Consider the following 15,126-nt stretch of genomic DNA (forward strand, 5'->3'; position numbering starts at 1 on the left):
AGGACACAGAAGGAAAACATGTTTCTTCCTCAACTGCCTCCAGCCAAGTGAGCTGGCTCAGGGGCCATCACTAGAATGTGGGTGCCTGGTAACCAGGTTCCATTTCTATTGGGATCTGTTGACAAGGAAGTGATGTCACTTCCTGGGGTCCACTTCTTGGAACCCCCTCCTCAGACAACACCTCCAGACAGCCCTCTGGGCTGCTGCCTGCTCACCCCCTACTCCTCACAAACCCAACTCTTCCACAGTTACAGCAGTCCAGCCCTCTCCACGGCTCCCAGGGAGGCTCTGAGTGCAGCTGTGAGGGGACGCCCTGGCTTCCAGACTCAGTTCCTCCTCCTTACCTGTTCTCCATCCTGGATAAGTCCTGGTGTCTGTCCAGGCCTGTCTATCTCCCCACTAGCACAGTGAGAATGCAATCAAAACGTCAAGTGCCAGGATAAAGTCCACTGCAAAAACACCACAAATAATAGCTTCACTTATGAGTACAGAGATTATCAGTGTTCTAAATGCGTCATCTTTTTTCAGCACAGCCTTGGATGCAAGCAATTGCAATGCAGAAAATACATATTTACCTCTTGCTTCTACACGACACTTGCTGGTGGTAAAACAAATACACATTTTGGTGAATGTTTGCATAAAGGAGCAAAAATGTTTATTCCAAGCTGAAACTAAGCATGAATGATTCTATGGAAGATGTTGGATGTTCTGCCCAAATTCTGCATAGTGCTTGCTGTTAAAATAGCTTTGTTGCTGAGTCCAAACTCATTCTGCTCACCTTAGGGCAGGCCAATAAATCTGGAGGTGAGGTATTGGGGCAAAGAATAGCAACTTTATTCACAAAGCCAGCAGAGAGGATGGCAGACCAATGTTTTAGAGAACCATCCTGCTTTAGTCAGAATACAGGCTCCTTTTATACAAAAAGCAAGGGAAGGGGTGTGATTGGTTGTTGCAAACTTCTTGCTGCAGGCACTCTTTGTTCTTGCAGCCATCCAGGTGGGCCAGGTCAAGGTGTCCCTGGAAACTTCCAACAAAAAAAGTTTTTCTCTGTTTTGCAACTTGCCATCTCCACAACAGTGCCCAAGGGCTAACATCCTTAAAGGTCAGAGATCTGAGACTAGGCTCTCCTGTGTATTTCAGGCTAAAGGCAACATTGTTTCACAAAAGGTTCAGAGCTAGCAAGACTGAGCCTAGAAAGCAGGGCACAGTGGTTAAAATTAAAGGAACAGATCCAATATAAAGTCAGATTTGTTCTCCTCTATTACAGCTTCTGTTGTCCTTTCTATTAATGTTGAAGTAATTGTCATGAAGTTGTTTTCTGACTTCAGGATTTATACTGTTTGAATTCAGTGATTAAAAGGTTCTTATGATTTTTGTTGGCATTCAGTATTTTTCATTTCTCTTGCATTCAGAAACTCATTGGTGCTCTCTAACAAACACAGTTGGAAGAGATCTCAGTTAATTTAAAGCAGGGAACTAATATTTTAATTTTCAAGGAAAGGCCCCAAATTCTTGTTTACTTTTGAATAATCCATTGAATGAAGCCAATTTTCTTATTTCTTTTTTTTATCATTTTCAATATCTCTTTAGCAATAGAACTATGGAAATTGAAAGAAGAGCAAAAAGTGTTATTGAACTATTCCATTGTTTAATGGAACTTGGTGAAATCTTCCTGTCAGACTATTCTTAAAAGGGAAAACATTAGTTATGATAGGAAAATAAATTCTGATTTGTGGATAATCATTATTGTATCTGCCATGACTCTATTTTGGAGGATCATCTCTTGAAGAATTTGATTGTTTTACGTGGATGCTACTAGTTGTTCATCTAACAAAGAGAGAAATGGAATTATCATGTGTAGGGTTTGTTATAAAGGAAACAAAAAGGAAAGAGAAAGTTGACCTAAAAGTTCTCTTTTTTGTCAGTGTTCATGTTAGGAAGTCATTAATCAAGAGATCCAACATAATCCTGAAGAATGGAAAAGGCAAGTTTTGCCATGAATGATGTATCATGTGTTTCAGAAAATAAATTTGTAGAGCAGTTCCCAGAGTTGTTAACTTTATGCCATTATACTTGTTCATAATGCTAAAGTTGTGTGTTTTCTCATTAATGAATGTCCAATGGACAAAGAACGAAGTGAGATGTGACCATTGCAGAAGATATGTGACAAAGTAAATTGAACAATGGCAAAGTACTCTCTCTGGAAGAAATTCTATAACTGAATTCCACAAAACAAAGAACTGTTAAGCAGAACCAACAGTTCAGGGAAATATAACTAATGAAAGAGATATGTAATTTAAATGCTTGTAATTTATTTCAGATGAACAACAAATAAAAGTATGTCTCGCGGCTTGAGCATTACTTGCTAAACCTGGCAATTCTACCCAGTGTGCTGGAAGTCGCAGACCCCTTTCTAACTGAGCTGGCTGGAGGGCTTTAGGGAAATGCACCGCGGGCTTTCTGGCCCAGGACGAGGCAGTCGCTCTGGGCCTTCTGCGCATGTGCGCCGCCCCCTCTTCCCCTCCCCCCACTCGCCCGTGTGTTCCAGTTCCCTGGTCGCGAGGAGACGGCGCCCGAGCCTCTGGCGCCTGAAGGCGGGGGGGGGGGGGGGAGGCTGGGAAGCGGCTGTTGAGCGCCGGAGGGTTGGGCGCGTGGAGCAGGGGCCTCCGCGCGAGAGGGGTGAGTGAGAAACGGCTTTGTCCCCTGACCTCGGTGTGAATCCGGCTCCGTTTTCACGCACCTGAGGAGACCCGGCGCGTCCCAGCGCTTGTTACCGGGCGAGGCGGAGTTTCCTCATCTCCGGGGTGAAGCGCGGTCCGAGGCGCCGGTGCGGCCGCGCGCGGACTCCGGCTTTCGGGCGCTCGGTATACACGCACTTCTCATCTCAGCGGAGAACCGCCTTCTTTTCTCCTCGGGATCTCGCTCCATCCTCCCAACCACCTGCGGTCAGTGTCGCGGCCCTTTTTAACAGTGAAATAGGCTCAGAGAGGCGATAGGAATCCGAAGTGGCGACCGGCGCAGGGGCAGGAGGAAGGAGAGATTCCATACCTCATCCTCGGCCCAGCATGAAACCTGAGCATGAGTCAGTCGCAGCAGTTAGCAGCTCCGTGGCCCTAACCCCTTTAGGAAATCATTTTGAAGTCAATGCGGCTTTGGATTTGGGGAGTTCTTGTTTCTAAAGAACTTGTGAGCCTGGCACATAAACGGACGCGTCCAGGTCCCTCTGACCGCCCCCGCCCCAGCGTTGCCTGTGTTCTCAGTAGCGCCAGTTTGCTTTTACAGGTGGTCCTGCTTGTAACTCAAGCTGACAGGAAGATCCCGGAGCTTGAGATTTTGGGTGAATATTCCAGCTGGCTTGGGTCCAGCTTTTATGTAACAAAGCAGCTTTTGTGATGTAAGGGGGTTCCAGGAGCAGGAATCCCTGATAGGACAACAGTAGGTCTGAGACTTCAGTACAGATCCAGAGCCCTAGTCGAAGGGGCTCTTATTGCTCAGCCAGAAGCAACGTGGGTCCTCTTGCCAGGACCACTGTCATATCCAGACTGTCACAGACTGGGTGACAGTGGAAGCTTTGGGCCAACTTTCAGAGGAGGTGTAAGCTGTGGCTGGGATAGGAGGGCAAGACAAAAGGAACAGAAGATACTGCTTCTTGGGGAGTTATGAAAGCATCGTGTGGAAGGAAGAGCTTACCAGCCACAGGGGAGGGAATTGCCTACTTCATCCCTTCATTCTTCACTGCACTCTTTCTGGACTCTAAGCTGCTCCCCCACTACACCACAACTAGAGATATGCTGATGCCCTGTAGTGATGTTAGAGAATCAGAGATGGTACAGCAAGACAGGTCTTTAATACCTGGACTTCAGACAGGACTGTTTCTGCTTTAATTGAAAGACGGTGTTGGGATAGTGTGGGCAAGAAGTGGGTCTAAAATATTAAGTGGTTACAGTCATACATTTTATTATGGCAGAATCAGGAGCAGACATTGAGTCCCTTGGTCCAGGCAGGAGTTTTATGCTTTGACAACAGATAAATGAAAAGCAGATTTTTTGTTTGTTGTTTGTTTTTGTTTTTGTCAAAAGATACTTTTGAGAACCTGAAACCAAGTTAAAAGGATTTTTTTTTTCCTTCCAAAAAGAGACCAGCCCTTTAAAACACCCCATCCCTTTTTTCAAAATCTTGTTGGGATTCTTTGTTTTGTGATGAATGCTATACATTTTTGTTCCGTAATTTTTCTCAGCATCAGTTTTAAGGAAAGCATTATATTCCATTCTTTGGTTTTTCCTAATTGGCTGAATTAGTTTAATGTGTTTACATTTTTCTGGGTTACAGCATACATTGTTCATAAATTACCAGGAAACAAATGTTTTTACATTTGAAAACTAATGTGAGCAGGCACTGCATAGTCATACAGAGTCATGCATGGACACAGAGTGTCCCTTTCTGCCTCTTCTCAAGGTGTCTCCATTTCTGAGTTGTTTGCCAGCTACTATGTGGAGTTTTTGATAGGTGACGTCTCTCATGACCTTTCCTTCTTTCTCAACTGTACCCTTACAGTTCTACACTCTCTTCCAGGACCAGCAGAAAATGATCACATCCCAGGTGAGTTGTTTAATTTATGCACAGTTTTGCTTAACAATGAGTATTTGAGGTTTATAAAATGCACATTCATATGAAATAGGAGAAATGAGTAAGTTAACATCAGGAAAAATAGAGAGGAGAAGTCAGCAAATGGCAGTCTATGGGCCACGTGCAGCATGCTGCCTGTTTTTTCATGGCCCACAAACTTTAGAATTTTTAGATGATGGAGAAACAAGCAAATCAATAGTAATATTCTGTGATGTGAAAATTTTATGAAATTCTAGTCTCAGTATGTGTAACATTTTACTGGGACACAGTCATGGTCATTCATTTATGGTTCTGGCTGCTTTAGATTTGTGTACATTACAAGGGCAGATTTGAGTGTTGTGGCAGGCACTGTATGGCTCACAAGTTTAAAATATTTTCTGTGTGGACATTTACTGAGTATGTTTGCTTACCTCTAGTACAGAGTAGCAGATCAACAGTAGGACAAAGATGCCATGTAGGTAAATGTGAATCTTGTGATCTTACTGAGTTGTGAAACTAGGAAATAAAAAGTTTTTTGAGAGGTTTCGTTAGGTGACATTGTGAACCTTCCAGTTGCAGCCTTAAACATTACCTAAAGAAGTGGTAGAAATAAGGTGAACGATTCTTATCCAATCCAGGGGAAAAGTTAAGAGATGCCAAAAGAACATACGTGATAAATAATTCAAATGAATTGAGTCAGTGTTAGCACTTATAATTGTTCAGAGAAGGGACTGGTCTTGGTAGGCCAGGGCGACCTAGGGTGGTTAGTAGGATGAGGCTTTGTGACAGTCCTGAGGACTGGGCAGAATCTAACTCTTTGTAGAGTCTGATAAGGGATCCCCCTCTTATTTAATTGTGGTAAAATGCATGTGACATGAAATTCACAGTGCAACCATTAAAAAGTATAGAATTCAGTGGCATTTTGTACATTTACAATATTGTGCAACCATAGCCACCATCTACTTCTAGAATCTCTTCATCACACCGAAAGGAAACCCTGTGCCCTTAACAAGCAGTACCATAACTTAACAGTTACTCTCCATTTACCCCAACCCCTAGCAACCACAAATCTGTTTCCTGTTCATGGATTTCCCTATTCTGGGTAGCCCATATACATGGAATCATGTAGCCTTTTGTTTATGGCTTCTTTCACTTATTGTGTTTTCAAGATCTATCCATGTTGTACCCTATATCACTTCTTCATCTGTTTTATGACTGAATAAATATTCCATTGTATGTATGTATGTATATATATATTTATGTATATATATACATGTAATTGATGGGCACTTGTGATTCCATTTTCGGTTATTGAGAATAGTGCTGCTGTGAGCGTTCTTGTACAAGTTTTTGTTTGAAGACCTATTTTCAGTTTTTTCCTAGGGGTGAAATGGATGGGTCATGTATGTGATAATTCTGTGTTTAACTTATTTTGAAGCTGCCAAACTGTTCCACAGCAAGGTCCCTTGCAAGTCATATGAATTTTATGTTAGCTTTTCTATTTCCACACAAAAGTCTGTTGAAATTTTGATAAGGATTGCATTGTATCTGTAGGCCATTTTTGGGAATATTGTCATTTTGAGAATAGTAAGTCTCAGAATCCATGAACATGAGGTGTTTTTCCATTAATTTAGGTTTTTAATTTCTTTCAGCAATGTTCTGTAGTTTTTAGTGTACAGACCTTACACATCCTTGCTTAAATTTATTCTTAAATATTATTTTAGATGCTGTTGTAAATGGAATTGTTTTCCTAACTTCCTATTTGATTGCTTATTGATAGTGTACAAATACAAAGGTTTTTTTAGTGTTGATCTTGTATCTTACAACTTTGCTGAATTAATTCACTAGTTCTAATAGTTTGTAGATTCTTTAGGATTTTCTATTTATGTCATCATGTCATCTGCAAATAAGAGACAATTGTACTTCTTCCTTTCCAGTTTGAATGCCATTTATTTATTTACCTTCCTACCCACCTACATACCTACCTACTGACCTATTTGCTCTGGCTAGAATTTCTAGTGCAGTATTGAATATATAAGTGGCCAAAGCAGGCATCCTTGTTTTTTGTTTGTTTGTTTTGTTTGTTTTGTCTTGTTTTTTAAATCATCTCAGTCTTCTTCAGTGTGCAGTTCAGAAGTGTTAAGTTTATTTACACTGTTGTGCAACCAACCTCCAAAGCATTTTCATCTTGCAAAATTGAAAATCTGTACCCATTAAACAGAAACTCCCCACTCCCCTCTGCCTCCTATTCAACTTTCTGTTTTTGTGAGTGTGAGTACTCTTGATACTTCATATAAGTGAAATCATACAGGACTTGTCTTTTTGTGACTGGCTTATTTTACTTACTGTAATGTCTTCAGGGTTCATCCATGTTGAACTGTTTCAGAGTTTTCTTCCTTTCTTAAGGTTGAATGATATTCTGTTGTGTATATATATATCACATTTTGTTTATTCATTCATCTGTTGATGGATATTTGGTTTGCTTCTGCCTTTTGGCTATTGTGCATGATGCTTCTATGAACATGGGTGTACAAATATCTCTTTGAGACTCTGCTTTCAATTCTTTTGGATAAATACCAAGAAATGGTATTGCTGGATCACATGGTAATTATACTTTTAATTTTTTGAGGAATCACCATACTGTTCTCCACAGCATGTATACCATTTTATATTCCCACCAACAGTGCTCAAGTGTTCCAAGTTCTATATGTCCTCACCAACACTTGTTATTTTCTATTTTTTTTTATAGTAGCTATCGTAATGGGTGTAAAGTAGTATCTGATTGTGCTTTTGATTTGTGTTTCCCTAATGATTAGTGATATGGAGCATATTTTCATAAGCTTGTCGGCCATTTGTATATTTCCTTTGGAGAATTGTCTAAGTCCTTTGCTCATTTTTAAATAGGTTTTTTTTTTTTTTTTTGGTTATTGAGTTGTAGGAGTTCTCAGGGAGCCCCCAGACAGATCAAAACGCAATTCTTTGACGATACACGTATAGCTGTATCTCGTTTTAGTGTGCCTTGCAGATATTGCATTTTTTATAAATTGAAGGTTTGTGGCAACCCTACATTGAACAAATCTATTTGTGCCATTTTTCCAGAAGCATTCGCTTACTTCTTGGTAATTCTCATAACGCTTCAAATATTTTCATTATTATTTTATTTGTTATGGTGATCTGTGGTCAGTGACATTTGATGTTACCATTGCAAAATGATTGTGACTTGTTGCAAGCACAGATGATGGTTATTGTTTTTTAGCAATGAAATATTTTTTAACTTAAGTATGTCCATTTTAAAAGATGTAACAATATTTGCACAATTATTAGACTACAGTATAGTGTAAAAATAACTTTTATATGCACTGGAAAACCAAAAAATTCACATTACTGAATTTAGTGCATTGATCTGGAACTGAACCTGAAATATCTACGAGGTGTGCCTGTATTGACCACTCTGTCACCAGCAAGCCAAACCAGGAATGCCTTGATTATTCCAGGTTTTTTGTTAGATAGCAGTTCTGAAAAACTTGATTCTGAGAAGTTTTTTTTTAGTTTAAACATTGCTTTACAGGAGGGATAGAATTCTGTGTTTCCCTACTTTACTATTTTACCTCAAGATTTCCACGTCAGTTTTATTTTCATTTTTTGAAACTTATTTTTTTATTGAAGTGTAGTTGATTTGCAACATTGTGTTAGTTTCTGTTATATAACAGAGTGATTCAGTTATACATATATACACATACTCTTTTTCATTATTATTTTCCACTGTGTTTTATTACAGGATATTGAGTATGGTTCATTATGCTACACAGTAAGGCATTGTTGTTTATCTGTTTTATATATAGTAGTTTGTATCTGCTAATCCTAGAGTCCTAATGTACCCTCCCCATCCTCTTTCCCCTTTGGTAACCATAAGTTTGTTTTCTATGTCTGAGAGTCTGTTTCTGTTTTGTAAATAAATTCATTTGTGTCATATTTTAGATTCCACATGTAAGTGATATCATAAGGAATTTGTCTTTCTCTTTCTGACTTGCTTCACTTAATATGATAATCTCTAGGTCCATCCATGTTGCCGCAAATGGCATGATTTCATTCTTTTTTTATGGCTGAGTAATATTCCATTGTGTATATATACCACTTCTTCTTGATCCATACATTGGCTAATGAACATTTAGGTTGCTTTCATGTCTTGGCTATTGTAGATAGTGCTGCTATGAACATTGGGGTGCATGTATCTTCTTAAATTATAGTTTTCTCTAGATATATGTTGAGTGGGATTTCTGGATCATATGGAACTCTGTTTTTAGTTTTTAAAGGAACCTCCATTTTGTTTTCCATTGTGCTACACCAATTTACATTCCTGCCAACAGTGTAGGAGGGTTCCCTTTTCTCCACATTCTCTCCAGCATTTGTTATTTGTGTTTTTTTAATGATGGCCATTCTGGCCATTGTGATTTTGCTTTGCATTTCTTTAATAATTAATGATTTTGAGCATCTTTTCATGTGTCTGTTGGCCATCTGTATGTCTTGTTTGGAGAAATGTGTCTTTAGGTCTTCTGCCCATTTTTTGATTGGGTTGTATTTTTTGTTGTTATGTTTGAGTTGTATGAGCTACTTATATATTATGGAAATTAATCCCTTGTCAGCCTCATTGTTTGCAAATATTTTCTCCCAGTCCTTATGTTGTCTTTTCATTTAACTTATGGTTTCCTTTACTGTGCAAAAGCTTATAGGTATGATTAGCTCCCATTTGTTTATTTTTGCTTTTATTTCTATTACCTTGGGAGATTGAACTAAGAAAACATTGGTACAACTGATGTCAGAAAATGTGCCTGATTTCTCTTCTAGGAGTTTTATGTCATCGTGTCTTATGTTTAAGTCTTCAATCCATTTAGAGTTCATTTTTGTATCTGGTCTGAGGGAGTAATCTAACTTCACTGATTTGCATGTAGCTGTCTAGCTTTTGCAACACCACTTGCTGAAGAGACTGTCTTTTCTCCGTTGTATATTCTGGCCTGCTTTGTCAAGATTAATTGACCATTGTTGTGTGTGGGTTTGTTTATTGGCTCTCTATTCTGTTCCATTGATCCATATGTCTGTTTTTATGCCAGTACCATGCTGTTTTGATTACTGTAGCTTTGTAGCATTATCTTAAGTCTGTGAGTGTTATGCCTCCAGCTTTGTTCTTTTTCTTCACAATTGCTTTGTTAATTCAGGATCTTTTAGGGTTCTGTATACATTGTAGGATTATTTGTTCTAGTTCTGGGAAAAATGTCCTGGGTAACTTTTTAGGTATCCCATTAAATCTGTAGGTTGCTTTAGGTCTTTCACCTTCTTGGTCAGGTTTATTACTAAATATTTTATTTATTTTTGATGTGATTTTAAAAACAAACTGTTTTTTAACTTTCCCTTTCTGATATATCATTGTTAATGTAAAGAAATGCAACTGATTTCTGTATATTAATCTTATATCTGCTACCTTGCTGAATTCATTTACTAGTTCTAATAGTTTCTGTGTGGCATCATCCGTGTTTTCTACATATAGTATCATATCTTCATATAATGATAATTTTGCCTCTTCTTTCAATGTGTATCCCTTTTATTTATTTATTTATTTTTTGTTGCTATGCCTAGGACTTCCCAATACTATATTGAATAGAAGTGGTGAGAGTGGGCATCCTTGTCTTGTTCCAGATTTTAGCGGAAAGGCTTTCAAGTTTTCACTGTTGAATGTTATGTTGGCTGTGGGTTTATCATGAATAGGTTTTTTTATGTTGAGATATATTCCCTCTATATCCACTTTGGTAAGAGTTGTTATCATAAATGAGTGTTGAATTTTATCAAATGCATTTTCTGCATCTTGAGATGATTATGTGATTTTTGTTCTTTATTTGATATGGTGTATCAAGGTGATTGATTTGCATATGTTGAACCATCCTTGTGTCCCTGGGATGAATCCAAGTTGTGTGATCATTTTTATGTGTAGCTGCATTCTGTTTGCTAATACTTTGTTAAGAATTCTTGTATCTCTGTTCATCAGTGATATTGGCTTATAATTTTCTTTTTTGGTAATGTCTGTGTCTGGTTTTGGCATCAGGGTGATGGTGGTTTCATAGAATGAGATTGGGAGTATTCTCTCTTCAATCTTTTGGAAGAATTTCAGAAGGATTGGTATAATTTCTTCTTTGTATGTTTAGTGGAATTCCCCAGTAAAGCCATCTGGTCCTGGACTTTTGTTTGCAGGGAAGTTTTTTGGGGTTTTTTTTGGTGTTTTTTGTTTTTTGTTTTATTAATTACTGATTCTATTTCACTTTTGGTGATTGGTCTGTTCAGATTATCTGTTTGTTCCTGTTCAGTTTGGTGGGCTGTGTGTTTCTAGAAAGTTCAATTACTTCTAGGTTTTCCAGCTTGTTGACATATAATTGTTCATAGTATTCTCTTGTTTTTGTTTGTTTGTTTTTTGTTTTTGTATTTCTGTGGTACTGGTTGTTATTTTTCTTCTTTCATTTCTTATTTTGTGTATTTGGGTTCTCACCTTTCTTCTTGGTGAGCCTGACCAGAGGTTTGTTGATTTTGTTTACCCTTCCAAAGAACCAGCTTTTGGATTTAAAAAAAAAATTTTTTTTTTTTTGCTTTTTTTTAAAATGTCTATTTTATATATTTTTTTCCTCTGATCTTTATTGTTTCCTTCATTCTGCTGACTTTAGGTTTTGTTTGAGCTTTTTCTAATTTTTTTAGTTGGTATTTTAGGTTGTTTGATATTTTTCTTATTTTTTTGAGGAAGGCCCGTGTCACTATGAACTTCCCTCTTAGGATTGTCTTAGCTGCATCCCATAGATTTTGTGTGGTTGTGTTTTCATTGTCAGATGTCTCAAGATAGTTTTAAATTTTCTCTTTGATTTCAAAATTGACCCATTGGTATTTTAGTAACATGCTGTTTAGTCTCCATGCAGTCAGTTTTTTTCTCATTTCTCCTGCTGTAGTTGATTTCTATTTTTATGTCATTGTGGTCAGAAAAGATGCTTGAAATAATTTCTATCCTCTTAAATTTGTTGAGACTTTTGTTTCATAGTATGTGGTTAGTCCTAGCAAATGTTCCATGTGCATTTGAAAACAATGTATATTCTGGTGTTTTGGAGGACATAATGTTCTGATAATATCAGTTAGGTCTAATTGTTCCATAATATCATTGAGAATTTCTCTTTGATTTTCTGTCTGGAAGATCTGTCCATTGATGTGAGTGGGTGTTAAAGTCTCCTAATCTTACTGTAATCCCATTAGTTTCTCCCTTTAAGTGTGTGTGTGTGTGTTTGTGTGTGTGTGTGTTTAGATTTCACATGAATGATATCATGGTATTTTTGTTTCTCTTTCTGGCTTACTTTGCTTAGAATGGTGAAGGACCTAAAGAATAGTCATTCTAAGGGAATTTTGTAACTTTTGACCACCTTCCTCCAGTTTCCTCTCACCACCCCTTAGTCCTCCACTCCCAGCCAATGGTAACCACTAATCTGATCTCTTTGCTTATGAGTTTGTTGAGTTTTTTGTTTGTTATGTTTTTATTTAGATTCCACATAGAAGTGAAATCATACAATATCTTGTGTCTGACATCACACTTATAATGCCTTCAAGGTCCATCCATATTGTCATAAATAGCAGACATTCCTTCTTTTATTGCTGAGTAATATTCTCTCTCTATATATATTTTATATTCTATATATATTTTATTCATAGTAGTTTATACCTCTTAATATTCCCTACCTCTGTAATGCCCTGCCCCCTTCCTTATCCTACTGGTAACAGTTTGTTCTCTATATCTGTGTGTGTTTCTTTTTTCTTATATTCACTAGATTTTTTTAATTTATTCTACAAATAAGTGATATCATACAGTATTTGTCTTTTTCTATCTGACTTATTTCACTTAGTATAATACCCTCCAAGACCATCCATATTATTACAGATAGCAAAATTTCATTATTTTTAATGGACAAGTAGTATTCCTTTATGTATATATGTACGACATCTTCTTTATCCATTCATCTGTTAATGGACACTTAGGTTGCTTCCATATCTTGGCTATTGTAAATAATGCTGCTAAGATCATCAAGTACATATATTCTTTGAATTAGGGTTTTAATTATTTTTTTTGGATATATACCCAGGAGTGGAATTGCTGTGTCATATTCTCAAATTCTTTGAGAATCTTCTATACTGTTTTCCACATTAGCTGCACCAGTTTACATTCCTGCCAACGGTATACGAGGGTTCCCTTTTCTCCACATGCTTTCCAACATTTAATATTTATTCTCTTTGATAATAGCCATTCTGATAGGTGTGAGGTCATATCTCATTTGTCTGATGATGGCCATACATATGTTTTCTTTGGAAACATGTCTATTCAGGTCTTCTGCCCATAGTTATTTTTTAGGGGTTTCTCTTGCTCATTCATTTGGACATATTCTTCTGTCTTCTCATTTTGCTTAGTTTTCTCTCTCTAGGAGATAAGTGAAACAGTTACTGTTGCTGTCTTGAAGGGGCTTCCTTATGTGGAAGCATCCCCATACAGTCATCATGTACCCAGTGGATCTGACTTGAACACACGTTATGCCTTTCCTTAGGGTGTGCTGGCAGCTGTCACCTTGGTAGTAGGTGTTACTGGAGATGGAGAGACTACAGCTGGATCCAGGTTTGAACTCGGGCTTCCACTCTGCTTAGTGGCTGTCTCTGCCTTCTTATGAGTGGATGTGAGTCACATATTGCTGGACTAGGAGCCCTGAAGGTCAGGTCCAAGCTGGCTCCATGTATGTGCTCTCCCCGCTTCCAGCACTGGTACCTTTGCTCCAGAGGGGAGCAGCACTAGAGCGAGGTTGGGCATTTGTCTTGAACTGGGGTACAGGCCATGGTGGTCCTGCCAGGGCAGAGATCTGGATTGCTTCTGTAGTAAGCCTGGGTAAGCAGCAGCAATGCATGCCCCGACCTTGCTCAGATGCTGTTTTGAGTCTCAGTTTCCTTTTTCCTTCACAGCTTGGCTCTTCCCTTGGCTTCTGTCACACTTGCCCTGGTACAGAATTGCACCACAGGGCACATAGGGCCTGTGTGGGCTCCCAGCATGGGTCTGGGCACCAGCTGTGTTCATTTGGCCTCAGCTGGAGATCAGAGGTGCTTCTCATGTGCTTACTGTGTAAGTACCAGTAACGGATGCCCCTGCTCTTCTCAGGTGCCAAGCTGGGTTACACACACCCGGGACCTCATCCCAGTGTGGAGCTGCTTCATGAAGCAAGTGGGGCTCCAACGTTCACTGGGCTCCGTTTTGGATGCCTGCTGCAGCAGTCACAGGAAACCAGGCAGCCTGTGTGCTTAGCCTTGCTTCAGGAGCAAGCAGGCATGTGAATGCTCCTCACTGGTGAAGTTCACAGCTCTCCTGTTGAACTTACTGGCCCTCCAATTGGCCAAGGGGCTCACCTTCCCTGTATCAGACCCCATGCTAGGGCACCAAATATGTGGCTTGACCACTCACTGCCCGAGGAGGTTCTCCACCTGTGTAATCTCCCTTTTCATCTGTGTCCTCTCTCAGGGGCACAGGTCTCAACCTGATCACTTCTCTTCCCTTCTTGCCATATTCTGTGTGGATCTTTCTTGCAGCCTCGGTTGTACAGGAGTCTTTCTGCCAGTCTCCAGTTAGTTTTAAGTGCGAATTGTTCCACTTGTGGATGTAGCTTTGATGTGTTTGTGAGGGGAGGTGAGTTCTGCGTTGTTCTGTACTATCTTCATCTCCTTCCTCTGTGAAGTGAATACTTTGCCCGTTAAGTTAAATCTTTTATTACTTATTTATAAAGTCCTATAATATAGGTGTACGTGGAGACATTCTCAAAATAACTAAGAGACTTGGGTGCAATATTCAGGTATTACAAAGTTACAAAGCAAGCAGTAATAAAGACATCACCAAGAAGTTATTATTGAATCCAGAGAATCTTCAGCGGCTCAGGATAAGATGGATTATTTTTCACATGGGCGTTAGAATTATTTTTCATCTTTAAATTCTCTAGTTTTCTCAGAAATACCATGTATTGGTAAAGTATAAGAACTCAACTGCTCAACAGTTTATCACAAAATGTCTGAACTTTTAATGAATTTTTTCAATTCAATTCAATTATTCATTCATCAACTACTTATAAGAATCTGCTAGGTGTCCTTTGCTATATACTGTAGGTTCTAAGAAAAATGAACTGTGGGCCCTTACAAAGGAGCCACTCTCAGTGGGGTGGGAGTGGGAGATGGGGACACTGATAAAATATTGTAAAAGTCTTATAAGTGAGGTGCACACAAAGTTCTGGTTCATATTCTTTTTCTTTAAAACTTGCAGCTGTTTTATTGATCACTTTATCACACTTCCCTGTAGTGGAAATATATGAATAAACTGAGATTTAAGGGTTGTTTAAAAATTTTCCTGTCATGATAAAACTTATTATTCCAAGTAATCAAAACAAATATAATTCAACTATTTATGAATAAGTCTTAAACACAAAA

At 38.6% G+C, this 15,126-nt stretch overlaps 1 protein-coding gene across 1 annotated transcript in view; it reads left to right on the forward strand.

Annotated features, from left to right (window-relative positions):
* Nucleotides 1–2,421: 2,421 nt before the first annotated feature.
* Nucleotides 2,422–15,126, forward strand: part of LOC105097402 (putative zinc finger protein 487) — a 49,369-nt gene continuing 36,664 nt past the window's right edge. The window contains exons 1-2 of the mRNA XM_064487887.1: nt 2,422–2,679; nt 4,555–4,599. Of these exons, the coding sequence (XP_064343957.1) occupies nt 2,445–2,679; nt 4,555–4,599 (280 nt within the window). The 5' untranslated portion in view covers nt 2,422–2,444. The remainder of the gene's footprint in view (nt 2,680–4,554; nt 4,600–15,126) is intronic.

This window comes from Camelus dromedarius, chromosome 8, assembly GCF_036321535.1.
Source record: "Camelus dromedarius isolate mCamDro1 chromosome 8, mCamDro1.pat, whole genome shotgun sequence".
Classification (NCBI taxonomy): domain Eukaryota; kingdom Metazoa; phylum Chordata; class Mammalia; order Artiodactyla; family Camelidae; genus Camelus; species Camelus dromedarius.